Source organism: Mesoplodon densirostris, chromosome X (genome assembly GCF_025265405.1).
Source record: "Mesoplodon densirostris isolate mMesDen1 chromosome X, mMesDen1 primary haplotype, whole genome shotgun sequence".
Classification (NCBI taxonomy): domain Eukaryota; kingdom Metazoa; phylum Chordata; class Mammalia; order Artiodactyla; family Ziphiidae; genus Mesoplodon; species Mesoplodon densirostris.
The window spans coordinates 41,403,148-41,426,781 of record NC_082681.1 but is presented as its reverse complement, the minus strand read 5'-3'; the positions used below and the strand labels follow the sequence as shown (position 1 = coordinate 41,426,781).

The following is a 23,634-nucleotide window of genomic DNA, read 5'->3' as shown; positions in this document are numbered from 1 at the left end:
CTCAACGACCAGCAAGCTATAGTGCTGGACACCCTATGCCAAACAACTAGCAAGACAGGAACACAACGCCACCCATTAGCAGAGAGGTGGCCTAAAATCATAAAAAGTCTGCAGACACCCCAAAACACACCACCAGACGTGGACCTGCCCACCAGAAAGACAAGATCCAGCCTCATCCACCAGAACACAGGCAGTAGTCCCCTCCACCAAGAAGCCTACACAACACACTAAACCAACCTTAGCCACTGGGGACAGACACCGAAAACAACGGGAACTACGAACCTGCAGCCTGCAAAAAGGAGACCCCAAACACAGTAACATAAGCAAAATGAGAAGACAGAAAAACACACAGCAGGAGAAGGAGCAAGATAAAAACCCACCAGACCTAACAAATGAAGAGGTAATAGGCAATCTACCTGAAAAAGAATTCAGAATAATGATGGTAAAGATGATCCAAAATCTTGGAAATAGAATAGACAAAATGCAAGAAACAGTTAACAAGGACCTAGAAGAACTAAAGATGAATCAAGCATCGATTAAAAACACAATACATGAAATAAAAAATACTCTAGATGGGATCAATAGCAGAATAACTGAGGCAGAAGAACGGATAAGTGAGGTGGAAGATAAAATAGTGGAAATAACTGCTGCAGAGCAAAATAAAGAAAAAAGAATGAAAAGAACAGAGGACAGTCTCAGAGACCTCTGGGACAACATTAAATGCACCAACATTCGAATTATAGGGGTTCCAGAAGAAGAAGAGAAAAAGAAAGGGACTGAGAAAATATTTGAATAGATTATAGTTGAAAACTTCCCTAATATGGGAAAGGAAATAGTTAATCAAGTCCAGGAGGCACAGAGAGTCCCATACAGAATAAATCCAAGGAGAAATACACCAAGACACATATTAATCAAACTGTCAAAAATTAAACACAAAGAAATCATATTAAAAGCAGCAAGGCAAAAACAACAAATAACACACAAGGGAATCCCCATCAGGATAACAGCTGATCTCTCAGCAGAAACTCTACAAGCCAGAAGGGAGTGGCAGGACATAATTAAAGTGATGAAGGAGAAAAACCTGCAACCAAGATTACTCTACCCAGCAAGGATCTCATTCAGATTTGATGGAGAAATTAAAACCTTTACAGACAAGCAAAAGCTGAGAGAGTTCAGCACCACCAAACCAGCTTTACAACAAATGCTAAAGGAACTTCTCTAGGCAAGAAACACAACAGAAGGAAAAGAACTACAATAACGAACCCAAAACAATTAAGAAAATGGGAATAGGAACATACATATCAATAATTACCTTAAATGTAAATGGACTAAATGCTCCCACCAAAAGACACAGACTGGCTGAATGGATACAAAAACAAGACCCATATATATGCTGTCTACAAGAGACCCACTTCAGACCTAGAGACACATACAGACTGAAAGTAAGGGGATGGAAAAAGATATTCCATGCAAATGGAAACCAAAAGAAAGCTGGAGTAGCAATTCTCATATCAGACAAAATAGACTTTAAAATAAAGACTACTAGAAGAGACAAAGAAGGACACTACATAATGATCAAGGGATCAATCCAAGAAGAAGATATAACAATTGTAAATATTTATGCACCAAACATAGGAGCACCTCAATACATAAGGGAAATATTAACAGCCATAAAAGGAGAAATCGACAGTAACACAATCATAGTAGGGGACTTTAACACCCCACTTTCACCAATGGACAGGTCATCCAAAATGAAAATAAATAAGGAAACACAAGCTTTAAATGATACATTAAACAAGATGGACTTAATTGATATTTATAGGACATTCCATCCAAAAACAACAGAATACACATTTTTCTCAAGTGCTCATGGAACATTCTCCAGGATAGATCATATCTTGGGTCACAAATCAAGGCTTGGTAAATTTAAGAAAATTGAAATTGTATCAAGTATCTTTTCTGACCACAATGCTATGAGACTAGATATCAATTACAGGAAAAGAGCTGTAAAACATACAAACACATGGAGGCTAAACAATACACTACTTAATAACGAAGTGATCACTGAAGAAATCAAAGAGGAAATTAAAAAAATACCTAGAAACAAATGACAATGGAGATACGACGACCCAAAACCTATGGGATGCAGCAAAAGCAGTTCTAAGAGGGAAGTTTATGGCAATACAATCCCACCTTAAGAAACAGGAAACATCTCGAATAAACAACCTAACCTTGCACCTAAAGCAATTAGAGAAAGAAGAACAAAAACATCCCAAAGTTAGCAGAAGGAAAGAAATCATAAAAATCAGATCAGAAATAAATGAAAAAGAAATGAAGGAAACGATAGCAAAGATCAATAAAACTAAAAGCTGGTTCTTTGAGAAGATAAACAAAATTGATAAACCATTAGCCAGACTCATCAAGAAAAAAAGGGAGAAGACTCAAATCAATAGAATTAGAAATGAAAAAGGAGAAGTAACAACTGACACGGCAGAAATACAAAAGATCATGAGAGATTACTATAAGCAACTCTATGCCAATAAAATGGACAATCTGGAAGAAATGGACAAATTCTTAGAAATGCACAACCTGCCAAGACTGAATCAGGAAGAAATAGAAAATATGAACAGACCAATCACAAGCACTGAAATTGAAACTGTGATCAAAAATCTTCCAACAAACAAAAGCCCAGGACCAGATGGCTTCACAGGCGAATTCTATCAAGCATTTAGAGAAGAGCTAACACCTATCCTTCTCAAACTCTTCCAGGATATAGCAGAGGGAGGAACACTCCCAAGCTCATTCTATGAGGCCACCATCACCTTGATACCAAAACCAGACAAGGATGTCACAAAGAAAGAAAACTACAGGCCAATATCACTGATGAACATAGATGCAAAAATCCTCAACAAAATACTAGCAAACAGAATCCAACAGCACATTAAAAGGATCATACACCATGATCAAGTGGGGTTTATTCCAGGAATGCAAGGATTCTTCAATATATGCAAATCAATCAACGTGATACACCATATTAACAAACTGAAGGAGAAAAACCATATGATCATCTCAATAGATGCAGAGAAAGCTTTCGACAAAATTCAACACCCATTTATGATAAAAACCCTGCAGAAAGTAGGCATAGAGGGAACTCTCCTCAACATAATAAAGGCCATATATGACAAACCCACAGCCAGCATCGTCCTCAATGGTGAAAAACTGAAACCATTTCCACTAAGATCAGGAACAAGACAAGGTTGCCCACTCTCACCACTCTTATTCAACATAGTTTTGGAAGTTTTAGCCACAGCAATCAGAGAAGAAAAGGAAATAAAAGGAATCCAAATGGGAAAAGAAGAAGTAAAGCTGTCACTGTTTGCAGATGACATGATACTATACATAGAGAATCCTAAAGATGCTACCAGAAAACTACTAGAGCTAATCAATGAATTTGGTAAAGTTGCAGGATACAAAATTAATGCACAGAAATCTCTGGCATTCCTATATACTAATGATGAAAAATCTGAAAGTGAAATCAAGGAAACACTCCCATTTACCATTGCAACAAAAAGAATAAAATATCTAGGAATAAACCTACCTAAGGAGACAAAAGACCTGTATGCAGAAAATTATAAGACACTGATGAAAGAAATTAAAGATGATACAAATAGATGGAGAGAGGTACCATGTTCTTGGATTGGAAGAATCAACATTGTGAAAATGACTCTACTACCCAAAGCAATCTACAGATTCAATGCAATACCTATCAAACTACCAATGGCATTTTTCACAGAACTAGAACAAAAAATTTCACAATTTGTATGGAAACACAAAAGACCCCGAATAGCCAAAGCAATCTTGAGAACGAAAAATGGAGCTGGAGGAATCAGGCTCCCTGACTTCAGACTATACTACAAGGCTACAGTAATCAAGACAGTATGGTACTGGCACAAAAACAGAAAGATAGATCAGTGGAACAGGATAGAAAGCCCAGAGATAAACCCACGGACATATGGTCACCTTATCTTTGATAAAGCAGGCAGGAATGTACAGTGGAGAAAGGACAGTCTCTTCAATAAGTGGTGCTGGGAAAACTGGACAGGGACATGTAAAAGTATGAGATTAGATCACTCCCTAACACCATACACAAAAATAAGCTCAAAATGGATTAAAGACCTAAATGTAAGGCCAGACACTATCAAACTCCTAGAGGAAAACATAGGCAGAACACTCTATGACATAAATCACAGCAAGATTCTTTTTGACCCACCTCCTAGAGAAATGGAAATAAAGACAAAAATAAACACATGGGACCTAATGAAACTTCAAAGCTTTTGCACAGCAAAGGAAACCATAAACAAGACCAAAAGACAACCCTCAGAATGGGAGAAAATATTTGCAAATGAAGCAACTGACAAAGGATTAATCTCCAAAATTTATAAGCAGCTCATGCAGCTCAATAGCAAAAAAACAAACAACCCAATCCAAAAATGGGCAGAAGACCTAAATAGACATTTCTCCACAGAAGATATACAGACAGCCAACAAACACATGAAAGGATGCTCAACATCTTTACTCATTAGAGAAATGCAAATCAAAACTACAATGAGATATCATCTCACACCAGTCAGAATGGCAATCATCAAAAAATCTAGAAACAATAAATGCTGGAGAGGGTGTGGAAAAAAGGGAACACTCTTGCACTGCTGGTGGGAATGTGAATTGGTACAGCCACTATGGAGAACGGTATGGAGGTTCCTTAAAAAACTACAAATGGAACTACCATATGACCCAGCAATCCCACTACTGGGCATATACCCTGAGAAAACCATAATTCAAAAAGAGACATGTACCAAAATGTTCATTGCAGCTCTATTCACAATAGCCCGGAGATGGAAACAACCTAAGTGTCCATCATCGGATGAATGGATAAAGAAGATGTGGCACATATATACAATGGAATATTACTCAGCCATAAAAAGAAATGAAATTGAGCTATTTGTAATGAGGTGGATGGACCTAGAGTCCGTCATACAGAGTGAAGTAAGTCAGAAAGAGAAAGACAAATACTGTATGCTGACACATATATATGGAATTTAAGAAAAAAAAATGTCATCAAGAACATAGGAGTAAGACAGGAATAAAGACACAGACCTACTAGAGCATGGACTTGAGGATATGGGGAGGGGGAAGGGTAAGCTGTGACAAAGTGAAAGAGCGGCATGGACATATATACACTACCAAACGTAAGGTAGATAGCTAGTGGGAAGCAGCCGCATAGCACAGGGAGATGAGCTCGGTGCTTTGTGACTGCCTGGAGGGGTGGGATAGGGAGGGTGGGAGGGAGACGCAAAAGGGAGGGGATATGGGAACATATGTATATGTATAACTGATTAAATTTGTAAAATAAAAAAATAAAAAATTAAAAAAAATAAAAATAAAAAAAAATAAAGCAATTATTAACTCCAGTAAAAATCAAAATTTATACTTGAAATGAATTATTACCATAGTATACCACATGGATCATCTATGAATGATATTTAGACAGGTATAATATTAAAAACACAAAATATGAATTTAACTAAAAATTGTGACATAACTATATTGAGGGTCTGAAGGAGGGTAAGGAAGTATATAAGTGCTAACAATCCTCAACTATAATGGGAAGTCAACAAATAATGTCCAAAACTGAGTAATCCCACATGCCGCCGAGCGGCTGGGCCCGTGAGCCATGGCCGCTGAGCCTGTGCGTCCAGAGCCTGTGCTCCGCAACAGGAGAGGCCACAACAGTGAGAGGCCCGCGTACCTTTTAGCAAGGTAATTTAGGAAAAAAGGCGGTTTTGTTTATCAGAGATGTGAAAATAATTGTCTCACTCTTCTATCATTCTTTGGTTATGAAAGTAAAGCCAAGGCACCTGCAAAGTGGGGGTGGAAATGTATCCAAAAAAGCTTTTTTTTTTTTAAATAAGCTTTAGGGTCTTTGTTTTCACTTTCTCTATTTCCTTGTCTAAAGTAGCGTGCAGGCTGCCTAGCAACCACACTAATGGCGTCTTTTTTTACCTTAATTACCTTATGTTTTCCACAAGCTCAGAGATTGGATCAAACATTAAGAGTAGAAGGTCTGAAATTTTTGTATCAAAATATCTGCTCATACATATGATACACACACACACACACCTTTCTATTTCCCTCAATCCTGTGATTAAAGTGAAAAGATGACTTAGTCTTGTATCTATGTGATGCCATATCATTGGATAAAAAGTACAAAAATTCACCATATGATTGCTTGCCTATAAATATACCAAACAACTGGTTTGAGCAATCATTCTTAGCAGTCTGAGGGATTCTTGCCTTTCTTGACCAAATCAATGAATTGTTTTCAATTAAACATGTGTGTGTCTCCTAAAAGAAAGATTTGTTACAAACATACCTGTGGCAATAAAGTTTAAAGCCAACACTGTTAATATCTCTGCTGGTCACTTTTTTTTATTAGAACAAGAATCTGCAAAATCTTTGTTATCAATACTCAGGACAGAAAGAGATAAGAAAACCTAAGTTTCGTCTGAATCATTTATTCAGAAAGAGAGGCAGTGCACAGGATAAAGGAATAAATAGTATACAAAAAGGAGAGGATCATGGAGAATGTGAGTGTTGGGCACAGCCACCAGCCTACCTGATAGCCTTCTTCCTTGCTAATGGAATTTCAATTTTTGCACACTTTTCCAGCAGCCATAGGGTCAGTCACGATGGTCTCACTCCTCTTTCTAAATTATTAGTTTGGGTATGGGTATGGGACACGATTGTGACCAGGAAAGTGTGGGGAGAAGTCTGCTTGAGGAGCATTTGGGCAAGATTTCCTCACTCTTAAAAAGAGACACAAGAGAGGGACATTCCCCATTTTTGTCTGTAGACAGTTGCACTTGGACATGATGTCTGGAACTTTAGCAGTCATCTTGGGATCAGGAGAAGAACCAGATCAGGAGGGCAATCTAGCATACTATGATTATAAAGTGGAAAGATGAAAAGAACCTGGTTCACTGATAACATCACTCACTGAGCAGCTGAATTAACTGACCCTAAAGCCCCCATATCTTCCAGTTTTGAAAAAAAAAAAACAATTACTTGGGCCATTTTGTGTTGAGCTGTCTCTTAGTTACAGCCAGAACGTTATAACTAATACATTATAACTAATGTATTAGTTATAACAGAGTATTATAAGTAATACAATATGTTAGCAAATGCTAGAATTTTTAAACTTATTGATGGGCCATTCTGAAAATGACTGCCTTCTACATCTGGCCTCTAACCTATAAAAACCCTCTCTGTATTTTTTCTAATCTAACTATCTTTGGCCTTCCCCTCTTCCTCTCATATTCTTTGTCTCTTTTGTACTTTTCCCTCTTTGTTTTTGTCTTTTGTCCATTTTTTGGTCCATTTTATTCTTGTCCATTCATTTCCTTGCTTTCATCCTGTCCCCACTGCTTTTCCTTCCACTAGCCCTCAAATGGCTGTGATTTGATCTGAAATATGTTTATACATATATTCATCTATACATACATAAATATTATTGCTTGTATATTATTAGGGAAGAAATCTTCCCCGTTCCAAATGATTCCTTTCATATAGAGATAGCTCTACTAACAAAAAACACCTGACCTCTTCAACCCCTTACTCATTCCTTCCACAAAGGAGTGACTTAATCTGACTGGTTAGTTTGGAAGGAGAACTAAACATGTGTAGCCCAAACCTTCCTAAATTCTTTCTCTTGGGAGTAAGCTCCACTATGCTCTTTCAGGCTGGACATTTTACAAAAGGCATGTCCTCACGGGGCAGAAATATAGGGGTCCAGCAATGCTGGTAACTAGATGGAGAAGTCTGATCAACCCCTAGATTCAATACTGGGAAACTCAAATGCATATAGACAGAAGCCACATTCTCCAGCACTAGCTTTATCAATAATAATGGTAATATCTTCCTATATACCAGCTCTCCTATTGAATTGGTTCCAAACTCGGGTGAGAAACAAGATTTCTTTTTACTAGGCCCCCTTGAATGGCACTAGTATATATTAAAGTTTTGTTTCCCTGTTCTTAAACACATTTTATTTCTTCTTCATGGCTGTATATGTTATCATTGCAGGTCGCTTGAAGATAAAAACAAAAAAACAAACAAACAAAAACTCCAATAATGTATCTTTGTTTTATAAGTGTTTTCTGCAAACAAAAGGTGTTTTTAATTTGTGTGTGGTTGCCTGCTGTTGACTGAGTTTCCTATGGAATAGAGGCACTTGATAGGAAAAATATTTACCTTCCTGATTTTTGAGGTTTTCTGTTCATGATTAACTTGTGAATCTGCACTTACTTGATCTGACTCCAGCTTCTCAGGAATTTCACCTCTAGCTGCTGCCTCCATAAAGGCTTGATAGAAGGTCTTTTCTTGGGACTCCACTGTAATGGTCAACACAGCATCATAGGCTTCCCGGAGTTTTTGATTGTTCCTTAGAACCTGGTAGGGGGTATGCTTATAAGGTAAACTGTAGAGCAGGGCGTCATAGGGAACAAAGACATAGGTTCCATCAGTCATTTTCAGATCATGAGCCCATTCCAAGAGATGAGTCTGAGTCTCTCCCCCAATCAAGGTCGAATGCATACACATGATGATTACTGAAACCGACAAAGCAGGGAGGTTATGGTAGCAATATGTTAGTAAAATATGGTACCAAAAACTACAGACTGGGAGAAACAAATAATTGTATTATAACCAATTTGTAAATTATATCTATCTTATGTCTTTAAGATGAGCAAGATGTTGAAACCCTGAGTCAAGGCTGAGGTATTTCAGGGACTCTGATTAGGCAATAAGGAAAAATCAGACACGTCTACAGGCTGCAGAGACTGGTAGTAGACTGGAATAAAGAAATATAGCAAGTGGGAGATAGCATAATGAAGAGACTTTGGAGTTGGAAAACCTAGGTTTATATCCTAACATCACCAGTTACTAGCTGTATACCCTTAAGTAAATCACTTAACCTCTCTCTGCCTCATTCATAAAATGGAGATAGTAAATATGTACTTCATGGGGTGGTAGTGATGACTGAAGGGGGAATACATACAATGGGCTTAGCACGCAGTGCTCAGTAAGTGGTAGCTATTATTATACCTAAGAATAAGAAGGCTAGAGGGAGAAGATGGGTGATATTCCCATAGCCACTGTTGCTTTTTATTGCCTACCTCCTACAGACATACATTCTAACAGATGTTGACCAACTGTTCCCACCCTTACCAAGCCATTATAGACAATGAATGGTACTAACTCACACTCTGCTATAAATGCTACTAATATTACGGGTGATATGTTCAATTTTTAAAAATCCAACTTCCCTATAATTGGAATTACTTTGCACTCACTTTAATTCTTCCTAGACTTATGAAACTATGTTGTTTGGCAAGGCTATGCTAGAATAGAGTGGATTAGTGGAGGCCACAGTTGAAGAATGGCAGCTAGATCATGAGACTGAAAGTCTTGTATCCAATTTTGCCCTTGGCATGCAAAATGAGTTTAGTTTAAGCCCACTTGTGCTTCAGTGCCCACATCTTTAAAATGTAGATTCCAATGCATTTCACAGGTACATTGAGTAGTTTAATTAGATAATGCCTGGCAAGTATTCTGAGCTCCTTGAGGAAAGGCAAAGACCCTACTGCTTTTGGTAACTATTAATTATACATGCTTACATGGAACCTTTAATCTCAGGAACTGAGTATGCTTAAACTACGTTCAATGACTGGTCTTTGGTATTTACGTATTGCTTCATCTATTTTCAAAAACCTTCTTTGCACTTGTTAGATACCCTCAGAAAATTTCCCCTTTGAGCCAGAGATGGTACCCTTTATTTTTTAAGGCGTACCTAGTAAGTTATGAAGTTGATTTAGATACCAAACACACACACACACACACACACACACACACACACACACCATAACTTGAATTTTCAAATGACCATTAGCTCCTTCAATATAATTACCCTGAGAGGTTCTACATGTATTCTGATGTGAAAACCTTCCTTTGAATACTCTAGGGATATCTTTGGAGCTAGTTCTTGAGCCACACAAGGAATTCAGCCTCTCTTGTTCATAATCACACATTGTATGATGGGAAAATGGAGTGACAGAGAGGTCCAACAAGACAATGATTGGATTTAGAAAGAGAAACTAGAACCGAAGGCCCCTAACTCCCTAAGTTTGGCTACACCATTAAACATGAATCACTTTGGTCAAATTAATTCAATAACATGTCCATTGAGGGGAAAAACTGAGTTTAGTCAGGTGCTTCGGGTAGCTGGTCAGTTCTTCCAACAGTATCCTTGGCAAGCGGGTCAGTATTGGGATCTTCTACAAAAACAGAGATTAGATTATGAGACCAAGGTTACCCAACAGAGATAAAAGTCATTTAATTAACTTAAAGGAATATTAAACTTACTTCCCTGGATGGGAAATGTTAAGTAGAACTAAGTGCTTTGTGTTAGTTGAAATACAGCAAATATTTTAACATATACCACGTGTATTGGGCGCTGCAGTGTGCCAGTCAGATGCAACCCTCAGGAATGAAGCATTCATTCTCCTAGCTGCTGGGAATGTTTGGAGATAATAGCCGATACCTCTCAGGGAATTGCCCTCAGCTGAGGAGAACCACAGTAGTGTGTTGGGAGCTGGCTTGTGCTGGTTCACAAGAGACTATGGTTACATTTTCAGGGATATTATGAACTAGTTAATTTCATGTTGGTAGCTTGAAATTGGCCATGGTGGGTGTTATAACACCATGGAAATTAGCAAATGCTACAAATCAGGGCTTTCCCCTCCTCCCCCGATAAACTGGCTATTAAACAATTATTATCGCATTGCACCCCTTTCTCTGTATCTGCCTGTACCCAATGACTGGTCAATATGGAGGCATAAAGGCCAACACTCCTTAATTCTGGACAACACTGAAGGGCCACCCCAGCTCCAGAGTTCCCACTGGGACTGGCTGGGACCTTTGTTGTGACTGCATGACAGTTTAATTTTTCTCTTTTTCCAATCCTACTGCCGCCTCTCCTTCACAGGTGTTATCCTTGAAAGCATTCCCCCAATAAGCTTCCTGCACACAGATCTCCATCTTCCATTCTTTTTACTAGGGTACCAACTTGTGACACTGGTTTAGAGCCCCACTGTACCCTGAACTGAACATCTGTCATGGCAGTTACAAAATTCATTGCCCTTATTTATTTATGTCAGCCTCTACTATGTAACCATGAGTTCCTTGAAGTCAAAAACTGTATTTTATTTCTGTATCCTGGTACACATTATATACCCAATGAACAATGAATGTTTGAAACAATTTCAGAAAGAGAAGTTTTGTATCTGGGTATCTTTTGTGGGTTCCTTGAGATGCGAGACATGGGCATTTTGGATTGTTAGTATGGAGGAACAATTCGAAGGGATATTTGCTGGGCAGGTAGATAATAACATGCCTGTGTTTAATGTTTAGTGTCATTAACTGTGCTCAAGACCTTACCCTCCCCTTAATTTTCCTTTCATTGGCCCACACAGAGGACATTTTGGGCAGAGTCAGAATTTTTATTACTGGAAAGACCCTTTGAGACCATCTACCCTGTCTTACTCCCCCATTATTTTACAGATGATGAAATGGAAGCCTCAAGAGGGAATGATCACAAGCTACTCTATTTTTTGCAAGGTAAGACTTTGCCATCGAACACGATTAAAACAGAAAGCATAAATACTGAATTCAAACAGCACCATCTTAATTTAATAGATTGAGTGCTTTGTCAATAGGGATTTGTAGATGCATCTGTTCTACATGATTATTTTACTAAATAGCTTTATTATCTCAAAATGACATTCATTAAAATGGGATTTTACCTGTAAGTTGTCAGGAAAGGATTAGTGGACAGAAACCTTAAATCCTTGACAAGACCTGGGTCAACAGGTGATCACTGAGTAATATTAATTTGTAAGTTTCCATCCTGATTGTTAACAGTCAAGCCACTCTATAGCCTAAACAAGGACCAGGAGATACATCCTCCTGAGGTCCCATCTCACTAGGATATGATATCAGTGCTTTCTCTGAGCCACCTGAGCCCCAGTTGAGTTGTCTAGAAGCTATGTCTTCATACTGTGGTACCCACTATGGCAGGCTGCTCAGGACCCTCTCTTTCACCCTCAATGCTAGCAGCAGGAAATGTCTAACTCTAGGAGAAGCCAATTCCCAAGTCACTCCATTCCTACCTCTCTTCCTATATTGAAATACTCTATCCAATACCTTCTCAAGGTGGAGGAACTATGTTTCTCCAAAAGCAAATTTTATTTCTCCCAGATTACTGGCTATGGAGTGCTTGGTGGAAGAACCTGAGCCCAGTCTCACACCTTGCGAGATGAAAATGGTTTCACTAGCTATTGCTGAAGAAGTTCTTAGGAGTCATATTCATATTGTGAGCCCACAATACGGCTCCGAATCCACAGAAACCCTCCATTCTATTGTCCTTAATTTTCATTTTAATCCTTTTGTGACATCTACCACTAACCTTCATTTTAACCTATTTTGTGTTAACAAGTGTTGAGAGATGGGAGAGTAAGCAGGCCAGAGGAGGAGGGGGGCATACAGTGTGATTTATCCCAAGTCTCACATTCCCCCAGGATTCAGCCCCATCTGGCCACACTCTGAAACAAGTAGAGTCACACCTTCCTCCCCTCATTTCTCCCCCATGCACTCTATAAAATGGATACATAAAAAGAGGGTGGGAGGCTCTGGAATCTGCATGTTTCCCAATCACCGGCCCAAAGTGTGATTCAGTGCAGGAGGCCCCCAAACCACACTTCAAGAACACTGTAGTACACGATGTGTGGCTATTTCTATCGACTGAGGACACTGCACATGTTTTTGGCCTTAAGTCCTGAGACCACCACTTACTTACCTGCCACCAGTGTCAAACTGCTCCAAGTAGCTCAGCATGCTGTCACACACATATTACATTCAATGGCCATTCTATCTGCATCAGATCGTGTTTTTTCATACCCAGTAAAACTGTTATTACAAGTACTTTTATTGCCTTCACATTGCTGCCCAGCTTATGTTTTTAATATTTCTCCATACTTTGCAACGTATGTTTTCTTCAGCTTTTCCTAAACTGCTGTGCAGGTAAGGCCTCTTAAACGCAGGAAGCCTAGATGTTTAGAGATTTCCTCCTGGGCTGGGTCTTTAGTAATTATATCATTACTGATAGTGGACCCATTCAAGAGAGCAAGTTGTCCTTTCACCATTTACATTTACTTACATTTAGCTATACCAAACTGTATACCAAATTCCCTATCAGCACTAAGGCTCTTGGCCATAGTATTACAGTATCACTATTCTTACTACTGTAGGAAAACTGGGGCGATACTTGTTACCTTGAGGCACTTAAAAGAATTTCATCAGTGGGCCCAAAAGTTAAGAGAGAAAAATGGAAGGGCTAAATTATACACCATGGAACACAGGATGTCAAGTGAGTAAGCTTTAGGGGCATCCCTCAAGTGGACAGGAGGCAGGAGAGCATAAGTCTTTCATTAAACTAGTGATTCTCAAAGTATGATCCCTGAACCAGCAACATCAGCACCACCTTGATCTGGTTAGAAATGCAGATTCTGCTACCCTATCCCAGCCCTCCTGAGTCAGACTCTGGAGGAGGGACACAAGCACCCCAGGGGATTCCGGTCACACTTAGGTTTGAGAGGCACTGCTTCAGATCAACCTGAATACGTATCCTAGTTTTCCCACTCACTAGCTGTGTGACATTAAGCAAGTTATTTAACCTCTCTCAGCCTCCAAAGTCTCATTCGTGAAGTGCATTAAATAGTAATTGGCCTTACTTTATAGGGAGGTTGCAAGAATTGAATGAGATGGTCCATATAAAACCCTTGCAAAATGACTAGCATATAATAAATTCTCAATAAATATTAGCTATTATCATTGCTATTATTATTATTGGGGATTTTTATGTCAAGAATCTTCAATAGATGGAAGAGGCCAGCCAGGTCCCTGACAATGAGGTAGTAATAAAGTATCTGACTTTGGAAGAACAAGAGGGAAGAGATATGGGAACATATGTATATGTATAACTGATTCACTTTGTTATGAAGCAGAAACTAACACACCATTGTAAAGCAATTATACTCCAATAAAGATGTTTAAAAAAAAAAAGAGAAGGACATTCTGACTGTGTCCTAGTTACCAAACATCATACTGTAATGAAGCATTCCCAATTTGGAAGGATTTAAAGGAATCCCCAAATGGTTCAACAACCTTGTAAACCCAAATTGAAAGGATTTCACAATCAGCCAAGCATTGATAGGCAAAAAGGTGAGGAGAAGGGAGGAGGGCTCAAAATAGCCATTTGAAAAGTTCTCTAAAGAGCTTTTTAGTGGGGCCTCCTGCTAGTCTTTGTGAGAATTAGCAAAAGAACTTCTGGGTAATTGCAATCCCTCAGGTGTTCTGCCTGGTGAGTGATGCTCTTTTGTGCCATTGGATCAAAATCTGCAACAGGACTCATGGTTTAAGGAGCAGAGAGTGAACTGAATTTTGGCCCTCATGCCCACTCAGCTAGATTCCCTTGGGCAGGGAAAACCACACACAGCAGCCCTGCCTGTAAGCTGAGACCATTGTCCTTGATTAATATCTGTCCTATATGACTTTGTCAGAAACAAAGTTAATTGGTAATTGCCTCTGAAGCTTAAAAGAAGTGAGCTGACAATCTGGGAGAGGCTGAATCCTGAATCCCCCCTTCTCTGGGACTTCATTTACCCCATTCTTTGGTGTTAATAATGCATACACCTACCTACTTGTTATGTGAGATTCACAGCTGTTGTAAAACTTGGAAGAAAATACTTTGCTCCTGGATAACCCTGAGGATTAAATGACATTATCTATATGCAAATACCTTGTAAACTGTAGAGAGCTGTTCACATGTAAAGTGGTATTATGGTTGCTTTCATTGTCTCAATGGCAGCCTCTAGTAACACCCCTGCTGTTTCCCTTTCCAAGAGCCTACAACCATTATTATTGTTATGATCATCTTTACTATTAAATTTTATCATTGTCCTGCTGTTGTGTAAGCAAAATTTAGACCAGTTTCTGAGAAAGACATTCCTTCTGACTCCAGTAATGTGCCAGTGACAATTGGAAACATAAATTTACAAGGAAGAGAAGTGGCATAGCAGCTCTACCCTCCCTCCCCACCACTATCTCTCACTGCTGCCACCATCGCCACTGCCACATGGGGCTTTGGTCACTGTTATCGTGAGTAGGTCAGACAAAACCAGTCTTCCAGCTATTTCCATTACTTCCAAATATTGCCAGTCCTCTCCAAAGGAAGGGATCCCTTTCCACTATATTTTGTACATCACAAAAGGTCCTTCTCTGAAGGTTTACTTGGGGGTCCACAGTGTTAAGAAGTAGCCTCATAACCAGCAAAATAAGGAAGAGGCCAGGCACTGCCTTCCTCAGCCCTTCTCAGCTGAGGTCACCACAAAAACCTCAGTGCTTTTTTGGTCCCAATAGTCAACAGCTAGGAATACTTTCACAGGCTCAGTCCTACCAGTTGAAAGGGGCTAGAAAATCAGCTAGAGATTTGATCTAGTAGATGCTGGATACGGTGTATTGTAACCGTCCTTACTGCTCAGTTGGCCCAATCCATACTCATTAACTTCTAGCTCAGGTTCTCACCAGATCTCCCACCCTCTGATTGGACTGGAGATGTGCCCTGAACCCTAGGCCTCGTGGCTAAAGTCCTGATACTCTATTTATATTCATACTCTGAATCATGCTCCTACTGGCTGGGGCACTAGTCTCAATGGATGATCAAGTGGACAACAAGCTTACCTTACTTTAAGACTCACTCCCCTTCTGCAAGTCCTCCTGTCATATCCCACCCATCACTTGGAGTGCCCTCAGATACCAAAAACTAGCTGTGCAAAGTGTAAGTACCACACACGCTTTTGGACAGTGCACACTCAGGTGCCCGAGGTCCTACTCAGGTCGCAGCTCAGCCAATGGCTCAGTTTCCCTGCATCCGCCCCAACCTACCCACGTTCTGATTCATGACGCTGAGTTCCCAGCACGCCTCACCTGAGTCTGCCTATGTTTTGTCAAAAACCTGGGGCAAAATCTTGGAGAGCGGAGCTTTGTCTTCACTCCCTTTTATCTCCCTTTCTGAGTCCCTACTGCACTTTCTGCTACTTTTCTCCCTACCCAGGGTCTTTCTTTGCTGCATAACCACATACCTCCCTCTCTAGGCTTCCAGCCTCCTACCCCCTTACCCCCATCTTAAAATTTTCATTCCCTTAGCAAGCTGATCCACACTGCTATACAGAAAGCAATCTGATTAAACAAAGTCATATTAAGACAAAAAATTGTCTGGTAACTTAAAGTAGGGAACATTTATTTGCATTTTCTTGAACTTGAAGCAATGGTTCTTGACTCTGGCTACATTTTACAAGCACCTGGGAAGCTCTTTAAAATACCTTTGCTGGGGCCTCACCGCAGACCATGAGAATGTCTGGAGGTGGTACTCTGGCCCCAATCATTTTGAAAAGATGTACAGGTATTGCCAGTGTGCGGCCAGAGTAAGAACCATTGACCTAAAGGAATGCATCTCTAATAGTACGACGATCATATGTACATTTGCTACCTCCCTGCCTCAAAAGAATTGTGGGTGGTAAACACTCAATCCTAACTTCTCTCAGTCTGACAACTCAAAGAGCTTCGGGGCCTGGATTTATTTAACATTTCATGGTAGAGGCCAAAATGTCATTTCAAAGAGTATACTATTTAGAATGGGTGGGATGTGAAACACTCATGGAATGTAAACTTGCAGGAGACACTGGGCTTCATGAAGATTTGTAACATATTATAAAGTTATGATATTAAATATGTTAGCCTGTTTCTGGCATGATTCCTCCCTGGAAATGGTTGTATATCTTTAAAAATAATTCTGTGCTCTGCTTTGAAAGAATCAAGCTCTATTATGAAGTAATCAGAGCCACACTGATTGCTTAACATTTATAGGATCTTGTAGACTGGAGCTGGAAGCAGACTACTATAGTTCCTGGAACTAAAAATTCTTGCCCTCATCCTCCCATAATGATCATAATTAAAGTCCAATACTGGAGACACTTGAAACTTAAAATGGGCTTCTGGGTATAGGCCAGCCCTAAGCTGGACCATTCTCTAACAAGTCCATTGTTGTGTTAAGGAAATGACTGGGACCAGGACTAATCCTAGAAGTAATCAGTTTGACTGTAGTTTCTGAGCTATCTGTCCTAAAGCGATGGAGTGACTGCAATAGAGGATGAGCAGTGTTCCCACAAATCACTGCTACTTTCCAGAAAAAAGGTAAAGTGGAGATTAAAAAATTAGAAGAGAAAAAAAATCAAAACCAAGTGTCACAAAGGCTTGTAGTATGTATATGTAAAAGACTTCCATCTGATTTAAGAGGACCAGGAAGAGCCCTCCCCTTTCCCATAATGCACCCAACTTGCCCTGGGTCAATGGGTCAGTCCTTTGCTTTACACTTGGTCCATGATCTCTGCAAGAATCATCTTTGTTTGGTTTTTTTGTTTGTTTTTTGTTTTTCTTTTTGTTTATTTTAAGAATCATCTTTGAACATAAAACTTCTCTTGGGAGGGGAAAGGTTACAATTTAGGCAGGCTTCTCATTTTAATATGCTTTTATTTATCAGCTAGCTCCCTCCATATCAGCTCATTGTGTGCTGCAGAGAGAGAAGCCCTGCTTTCAGGAAGTGGAAAGTGAGAAGGGGTGGGTGTGCATTTTTGATTCCAGAGAAGACAGGCTCTAAGTGAGATGTGATGACACAAGGGCACTGGGCACCTATGAGGGAAAGTATCCAGAAGGGAATCAAAGGTAAATCTCCCTTCAGTGACTAGACCAGGCAAAACTAGAGCTATAAGAACACCGCTTCTTGGCTGATCTGAAACTGCTGGGGTCCTAAGGGCATGGAGGGTGTGTGACCACAGTTGCTCTTGAGGCTAATCTTCCCCAACCAGGTGCTGAGAGCAGGCACTGGCACCCAAGGGCATTGTAACCACAGAGGTCTTTGTACTTTTATTCAGTTCATAAAATAGGCTCTGTTGAAGCAGGATAGTCTTGGGGCCCGAGCGTGATTGAAAGGGAGCAAATGCATGAAGAACTGGAGAGTGATGTGCTATCCTAGGGTGTGAGGATAGGAAAATTTTGGACATTGTCATATCCTTTCACTGAAGCCACATTTAAAGCTGAGCCAGGAGAAAGCACTCACTGAGAATTCTGTCTGCCTGGCGAATCCGCTGTAGAGCTTTCTGGATGCTTTGGCTGTCTTGTCCTGTGGTCAGGACGACCCCTACAGGTAGGCCGCGGCTCCGAAGAGCACTTGCAACTCGATGGGCTGTATGCATCCAAATGTCTTCATCTGAGGAAATGACTCCAGCGTGAGCCCACTGGAAATATTTCATGACGGTTACCAGCACCCGGATGGGAGAAGGGAGTGTCCGAGAAAAGGTCGGGTGGCTATTTTTATTGTCTAATTCATAATTCACACAGGCCCAAGAGAAAATCCCTTTGTCCCAGCTGTTTCCCAGGAGTGAGACTGCCTCACGGTAGCCAGGGTTGGCAGGTCCAATAAATCCTGAGGCCATCTGGTGGTGGGAAATGAAACTGGATAGAGCCCTGGAAGCCTGGCAGTCTTCGTTGAGAATCACGTATTCAAAAGAGTAACCCAGGTCAAACGATGGGTCCTTGTTGATCTGCTCAATGGCTAACCGAGCGGCAACCTCGGGCAGGGCCTTTGAGAAAAACGGATCACAAGTCCAAGGGCCCACCACCCCTATCTTGTAGGGGGGTGCCCATACCCGCTGTGGGAGGGACGTAAGGGCCAGGAGGCACAAACACCACAGGAGCTTGAAGGATGCAAGGCTATGGTGCCCTCGCTGTCTTCCGGGAGCCGCAAACCAGAGCATAAGGTGAGAGAAAGGCCAGGGTCCCAAGAACAGAGCCCTCCTGCTTCCAGCAGGCTAATGAAGAAATACTGGAAGGTGAGTCTGCTGTCCCGAGATGGACACTGTTGTTTCCAAATGCCTGTCAATCAGAAGAAAAGGTATATTACTCACATTATTCCTGAAACTTCCGGAAATAACAGTTATGAAAGAATGGCAAAGGAATGGCAGTCACTAAACTAAAAGATTCTCTCCCCTACCCTGACCAGAAGTCCTCCTCTTCCTCTACTTCCTGTAATCCTTATCTCAGGAGATGGTGCCTCCATCTACCCTTCACCTACTTGCTCCGGTCAGAAACCTGGTAGTCAGTTGAGACTCTTCCTTCTTCTCTGCCCCTCATTCAATCCATCACCAAGTACTGTTGATTCAACTTCAGTAATAGTTGCTCATCTCACAGTGTTGTAAGGATTACATGGATTAACATACAGCAAACACATTTAACAGGGTTTAGCAGGTCATTAACTTTATATTAGTGATATTTTTATCATTATTCTAGTTTCAAATATGTCCATTTTTCTCCACCACACCGCCCTCTTGGGGACAGACACAGATGTAAATAGATAATGGCAAAGCAGAGTAAGAAGTGCTATGATTGAGGTAGCCCAGACAGAGGAAACCAGAGAGATCACCCAAACCCAAATTTCAGGGGAGGAGAAGAGGGAGGAGGAAGGACGTCTCTCTGAGTTAAGTATTGAAAGAAAAGTTAGCCAGGTGAGTGGTGTTGCAAGGGGGTTGTTGCTAAGAGCCTTCTAGGCAGAAGGAACAATATACAGTAAGGCCCAGAGGTTAAAAAAAGGAAAAAGATATATTAGATTCTCACAGTTCCAAGGCATTTGTTCTGCTCAGGTCTGTGATGTCAACCAAGACAGGGGCCAGGTCACCAAGAGTCCTATGTCGTTCATAAGTTTTTAGATTTAATCCTGTAGGTAATAGTTTTAAGCAGAGAAATGATATAATAAGATTTTCATTTTCTAAAGATTACTCAAGTAGCAGTGTGGAGAATGGGTTGGAAGGGGGCAAGACTGGAGGCAGGGAGACCAGTTTGGAGGCTGCTGTAGTAATCCATATGAGAAATGATGGCAGACCAAGAGAGTGGTAGTAAAGACATAGAGGAATGGAGATGAATTCCACCAAGATGAAAAACATCAAAGAGATTAAGAACGTAAAGCCAATAATAACTTAGTGACTGACAAGATGTAGAAGGTAAGGGGGGAAAAGGAGGACTCCAAGATGATTTTGGGCTAAGCAACTTGTTAGAAAATGATATAAGTCTCTGAGATAGGGAACACTAAAGGAAGGGTTGGGAAATATAATGTATTCTATTAGACACGTTGAACCGATGATGCCTGTAGAATATCCAGGTAGCAAGATCCAGTTGATAATTTGACATACTGGATCTTGTAACAGAAAGCTGAGCCAGAGATATAAATTTGAATGTAATCAATTGATAGAGGGTAATTGAAGACATGGCAGTGTATAAGGTCAACAAAAGGGAGTTGCAAAGTAGAGAAAGAAGTCAGAGGACAAAATCCTGAAAACCCACAACAATTAAAGGTCAGGCAGAGAGAAAGGAGGTTATAATGAAAACTTCCATGAAAAGTCCAGAGAAACAGCAAAATCCAGGAGACAGTGATATCTTACAATACAAGGAAGATGACACTTTGAGGACGAAGGTTGTTTATCACATCTCACACTGTTGAGAAGTCAGGTGAGCTAAATATACAAAGGTCTCTGTCCATTAGATTTGGATTCAGAGAGTAAGGCTGCAAGTGGAAGGACCCACAATGAGTCAAAAATGAATGGGGATGAATGAAGTGGAGTCAGTATATGTGGAGAGCTCTTTCGAGATGATGCATGCAAAGCCTTTCTCCACTTGGCCCTTGTCTTTCCCTATACCCCCCATCTCCCTGTTCTCACCTGATGCTATAGTAAATTTTTTGCAGTTCTATAGACATATGTCACATAGTCTGCCAAGCATAGGATTTGGAAAATGCCATTCCTTCTGCCTGGAATGTCCTCCTCCTTCCTCCCATACTCCACTTCCAGATTCTCCTGATGAACTCTACCTTCAAGACCCAAATAAAGTGTTCCCTCCTCTGTGCAGCCTTAATTAACACCCCCAGGTTGAGTTCATTGTTTTTCCACCTGTGCCTCATACTTATACCCATTAGGAAAGGCATTCCTCTGATTTATAAACTGTCCCTATTTCTGGTCTGTGTTGGGACAAAGCTACCGAACTGTTTGCTATCTCTGTATTTACAGGACCTCATACTTTCAACTACAAGCAGTAGGCAACGAGGACAACTCTCTATGGGGAACAGAGCCCACTGTACTGGGATTTCCTAAGGATCTTCTTCATCACACTAATGCCTAGCCAACACATAGTAGGTACCAGATAAATGTTTGTGAAATGAATTAATAAAACATAAAGTTGCTCCAAAGCCAAGAATAACCTCACTAGATATAATAAGAAGAATTAACTGTTTGGGGGAGATAGTAATGAGGAAACTCCTTAGTGAATTTTTAATTCCAACCAAAGATCAAAATAATGGCATGGCTCTCTTCAGGGTTAATAATTGGCTCTTGTGTGACTGGGCTTGCCAGCAATAATTCTGTCTGGGCTGGGTCTGTTGGTTATCACCTTGACTTTCACCCCTAATTTTATGAGAAAGCCTGACTCTTCAAGAAACCAGTCAGGGGCACATCTGCTGGATCTTACAGACGTACCACAATAGTATGCCCCATCATTTGTACACAGGTTAAAATGGAGCACTACTCAGCCATAAAAAAAGAACAAAATAATGCCATCTGCAGCAACATGGATGCAACTAGAGGTTGTCATACGAAGCGAAGTTAACTCAGAAAGAAAAAGACAAATACCATATGATATCACTTATATGTGGAATCTAAAATATGGTACAAATGAACCTATCTGCAAAACAGAAACAGACTCACAGACATAGAGAACAGACTTCTGGTTGCCGAGGGGGAGGGGGATGGGGGAGGGAAGGACTGGGAGCTTGGGATTAGCAGATACAAACTATTATATATAGGATGGATAAACAACAAGGTCCTACTGTATAGCACAGGGAACTATATTCAGTCTCCTATGGTAAACCATAATGGAAAAGAATATAAAAAAAGAATATATGTGTATAACTGAGTCACTTTGCTGTACAGCAGAGATTGGTGCAACACTGTAAATCAACTATACTTCAATAAAAAAAGAAAAGAAAAGAAACTAATGATAGTAATAACTAAGTAAAATAAATATAAATAAATAAATAAATTTGACTCGTCGCAGCCCTTTGAGGTAGATACTATTATTACCCTCATTTACAGATGATGAAACTGAGGCTCAGAAAGGGTAAGTAATTTGCCTGAGGGCACATAGTAGGAGGATGGGGATTTGTATCCCAGTTGATCAAGCACTGCCTGCCAACAGCCCCTAATCTATGAAGTCACTGAGACCATCCTTATTATACCTTCTATGCTACCCAGATAGAGCTTGAATGATTCATTGGTGTTTTTTAAAAAATCCCTTTGTTCCCTATGAAATAATAAATTAAGTAATGAGGGGGAGGGATGGAGTAAACTAGGAGGAACAAACAGAAATTTATTATCCAACTAGAAGAAATTTGCCACCAGTGTTCCAGCCAAACCTGGGGACCCCTCACTGAGGGTGCAGTATTGCACAACTGGGGGAGTGGGCCTCCAATCACATTGTACTCTATATGAAGCTAATCCTAGTCTTTGAGAGCAGAAGTCGGGAGTACGACCTTTGGCCCGTTAGTTCTGCTTCTTAACTGCTTCATCTGCAAGATGGAGGCAAATATAATTTAATGCTTTTGAGGTAAGGGATTAAATAAGATAGAATGCTGAGCACGCCGTTGTCCTTCAGTAAATACTAGTTCTTCCTTGCTGTTTGGAAAGAGGACTGCTTTGGGAATCGGAAGGCCTGGATCTTGAACCCAGATCTGCCACTAACTCACCATGTGACTCTGAAGATATTGTTCCCCCTTCTAGGTCTCTCTTTTTCTCCCTCAGCTGAACTAGAGGATCTTCAAGTCCCTTTCTTCTCTGATGTACATTGATCCTGGGATTCTGTACTTCCTCCAAGCAGTGACTTTTCTAAACCTCTGCGCTATGAAACTGCTTTCTGAATTCATTCAACATTCCCTAGGCTCTGCTGTTCTAATCAGATTTTGCTGGAGTGGTTTGCACTTACTTCCATCTGGCAGATCCAGTTCCTGATCATTTTAAATTTTGGTCTAGAATCCTCTATCAAGTACCTACAATGTGAAGTGCCACTCCCATGCTGTAGTTATACTATACTGAAAATCTGGATTCCTAAAACCATTCACTATCTTATCATTATGAGCAAGGATACATTGAGAAGCTGGTCTGTGCTAGGCCTGTAGCTACAAAATAAAAAGTGGGGGACTATAGGGCCTGGCCAAGAAATCTTATCAGGAAAAGCAACTGTGTACATCAGGAGGAAGAGAGCAATAATATCCACCAACATGGCTCATATGTAAGGTCAAACTTGTAAGTTCCC

The 23,634-nt window shown here is 40.4% G+C and overlaps 1 protein-coding gene across 1 annotated transcript in view; it reads right to left on the bottom strand.

The window, feature by feature from the left end:
• GUCY2F (guanylate cyclase 2F, retinal) overlaps positions 1-19,342 on the bottom strand; it is a 98,027-nt gene extending 78,685 nt beyond the window's left edge. The window contains 3 exon segments of the mRNA XM_060086421.1: positions 8,362-8,663; positions 18,344-19,094; positions 19,277-19,342. Of these exon segments, the coding sequence (XP_059942404.1) occupies positions 8,362-8,663; positions 18,344-19,094; positions 19,277-19,342 (1,119 nt within the window).
• Positions 19,343-23,634: the final 4,292 nt, after the last annotated feature.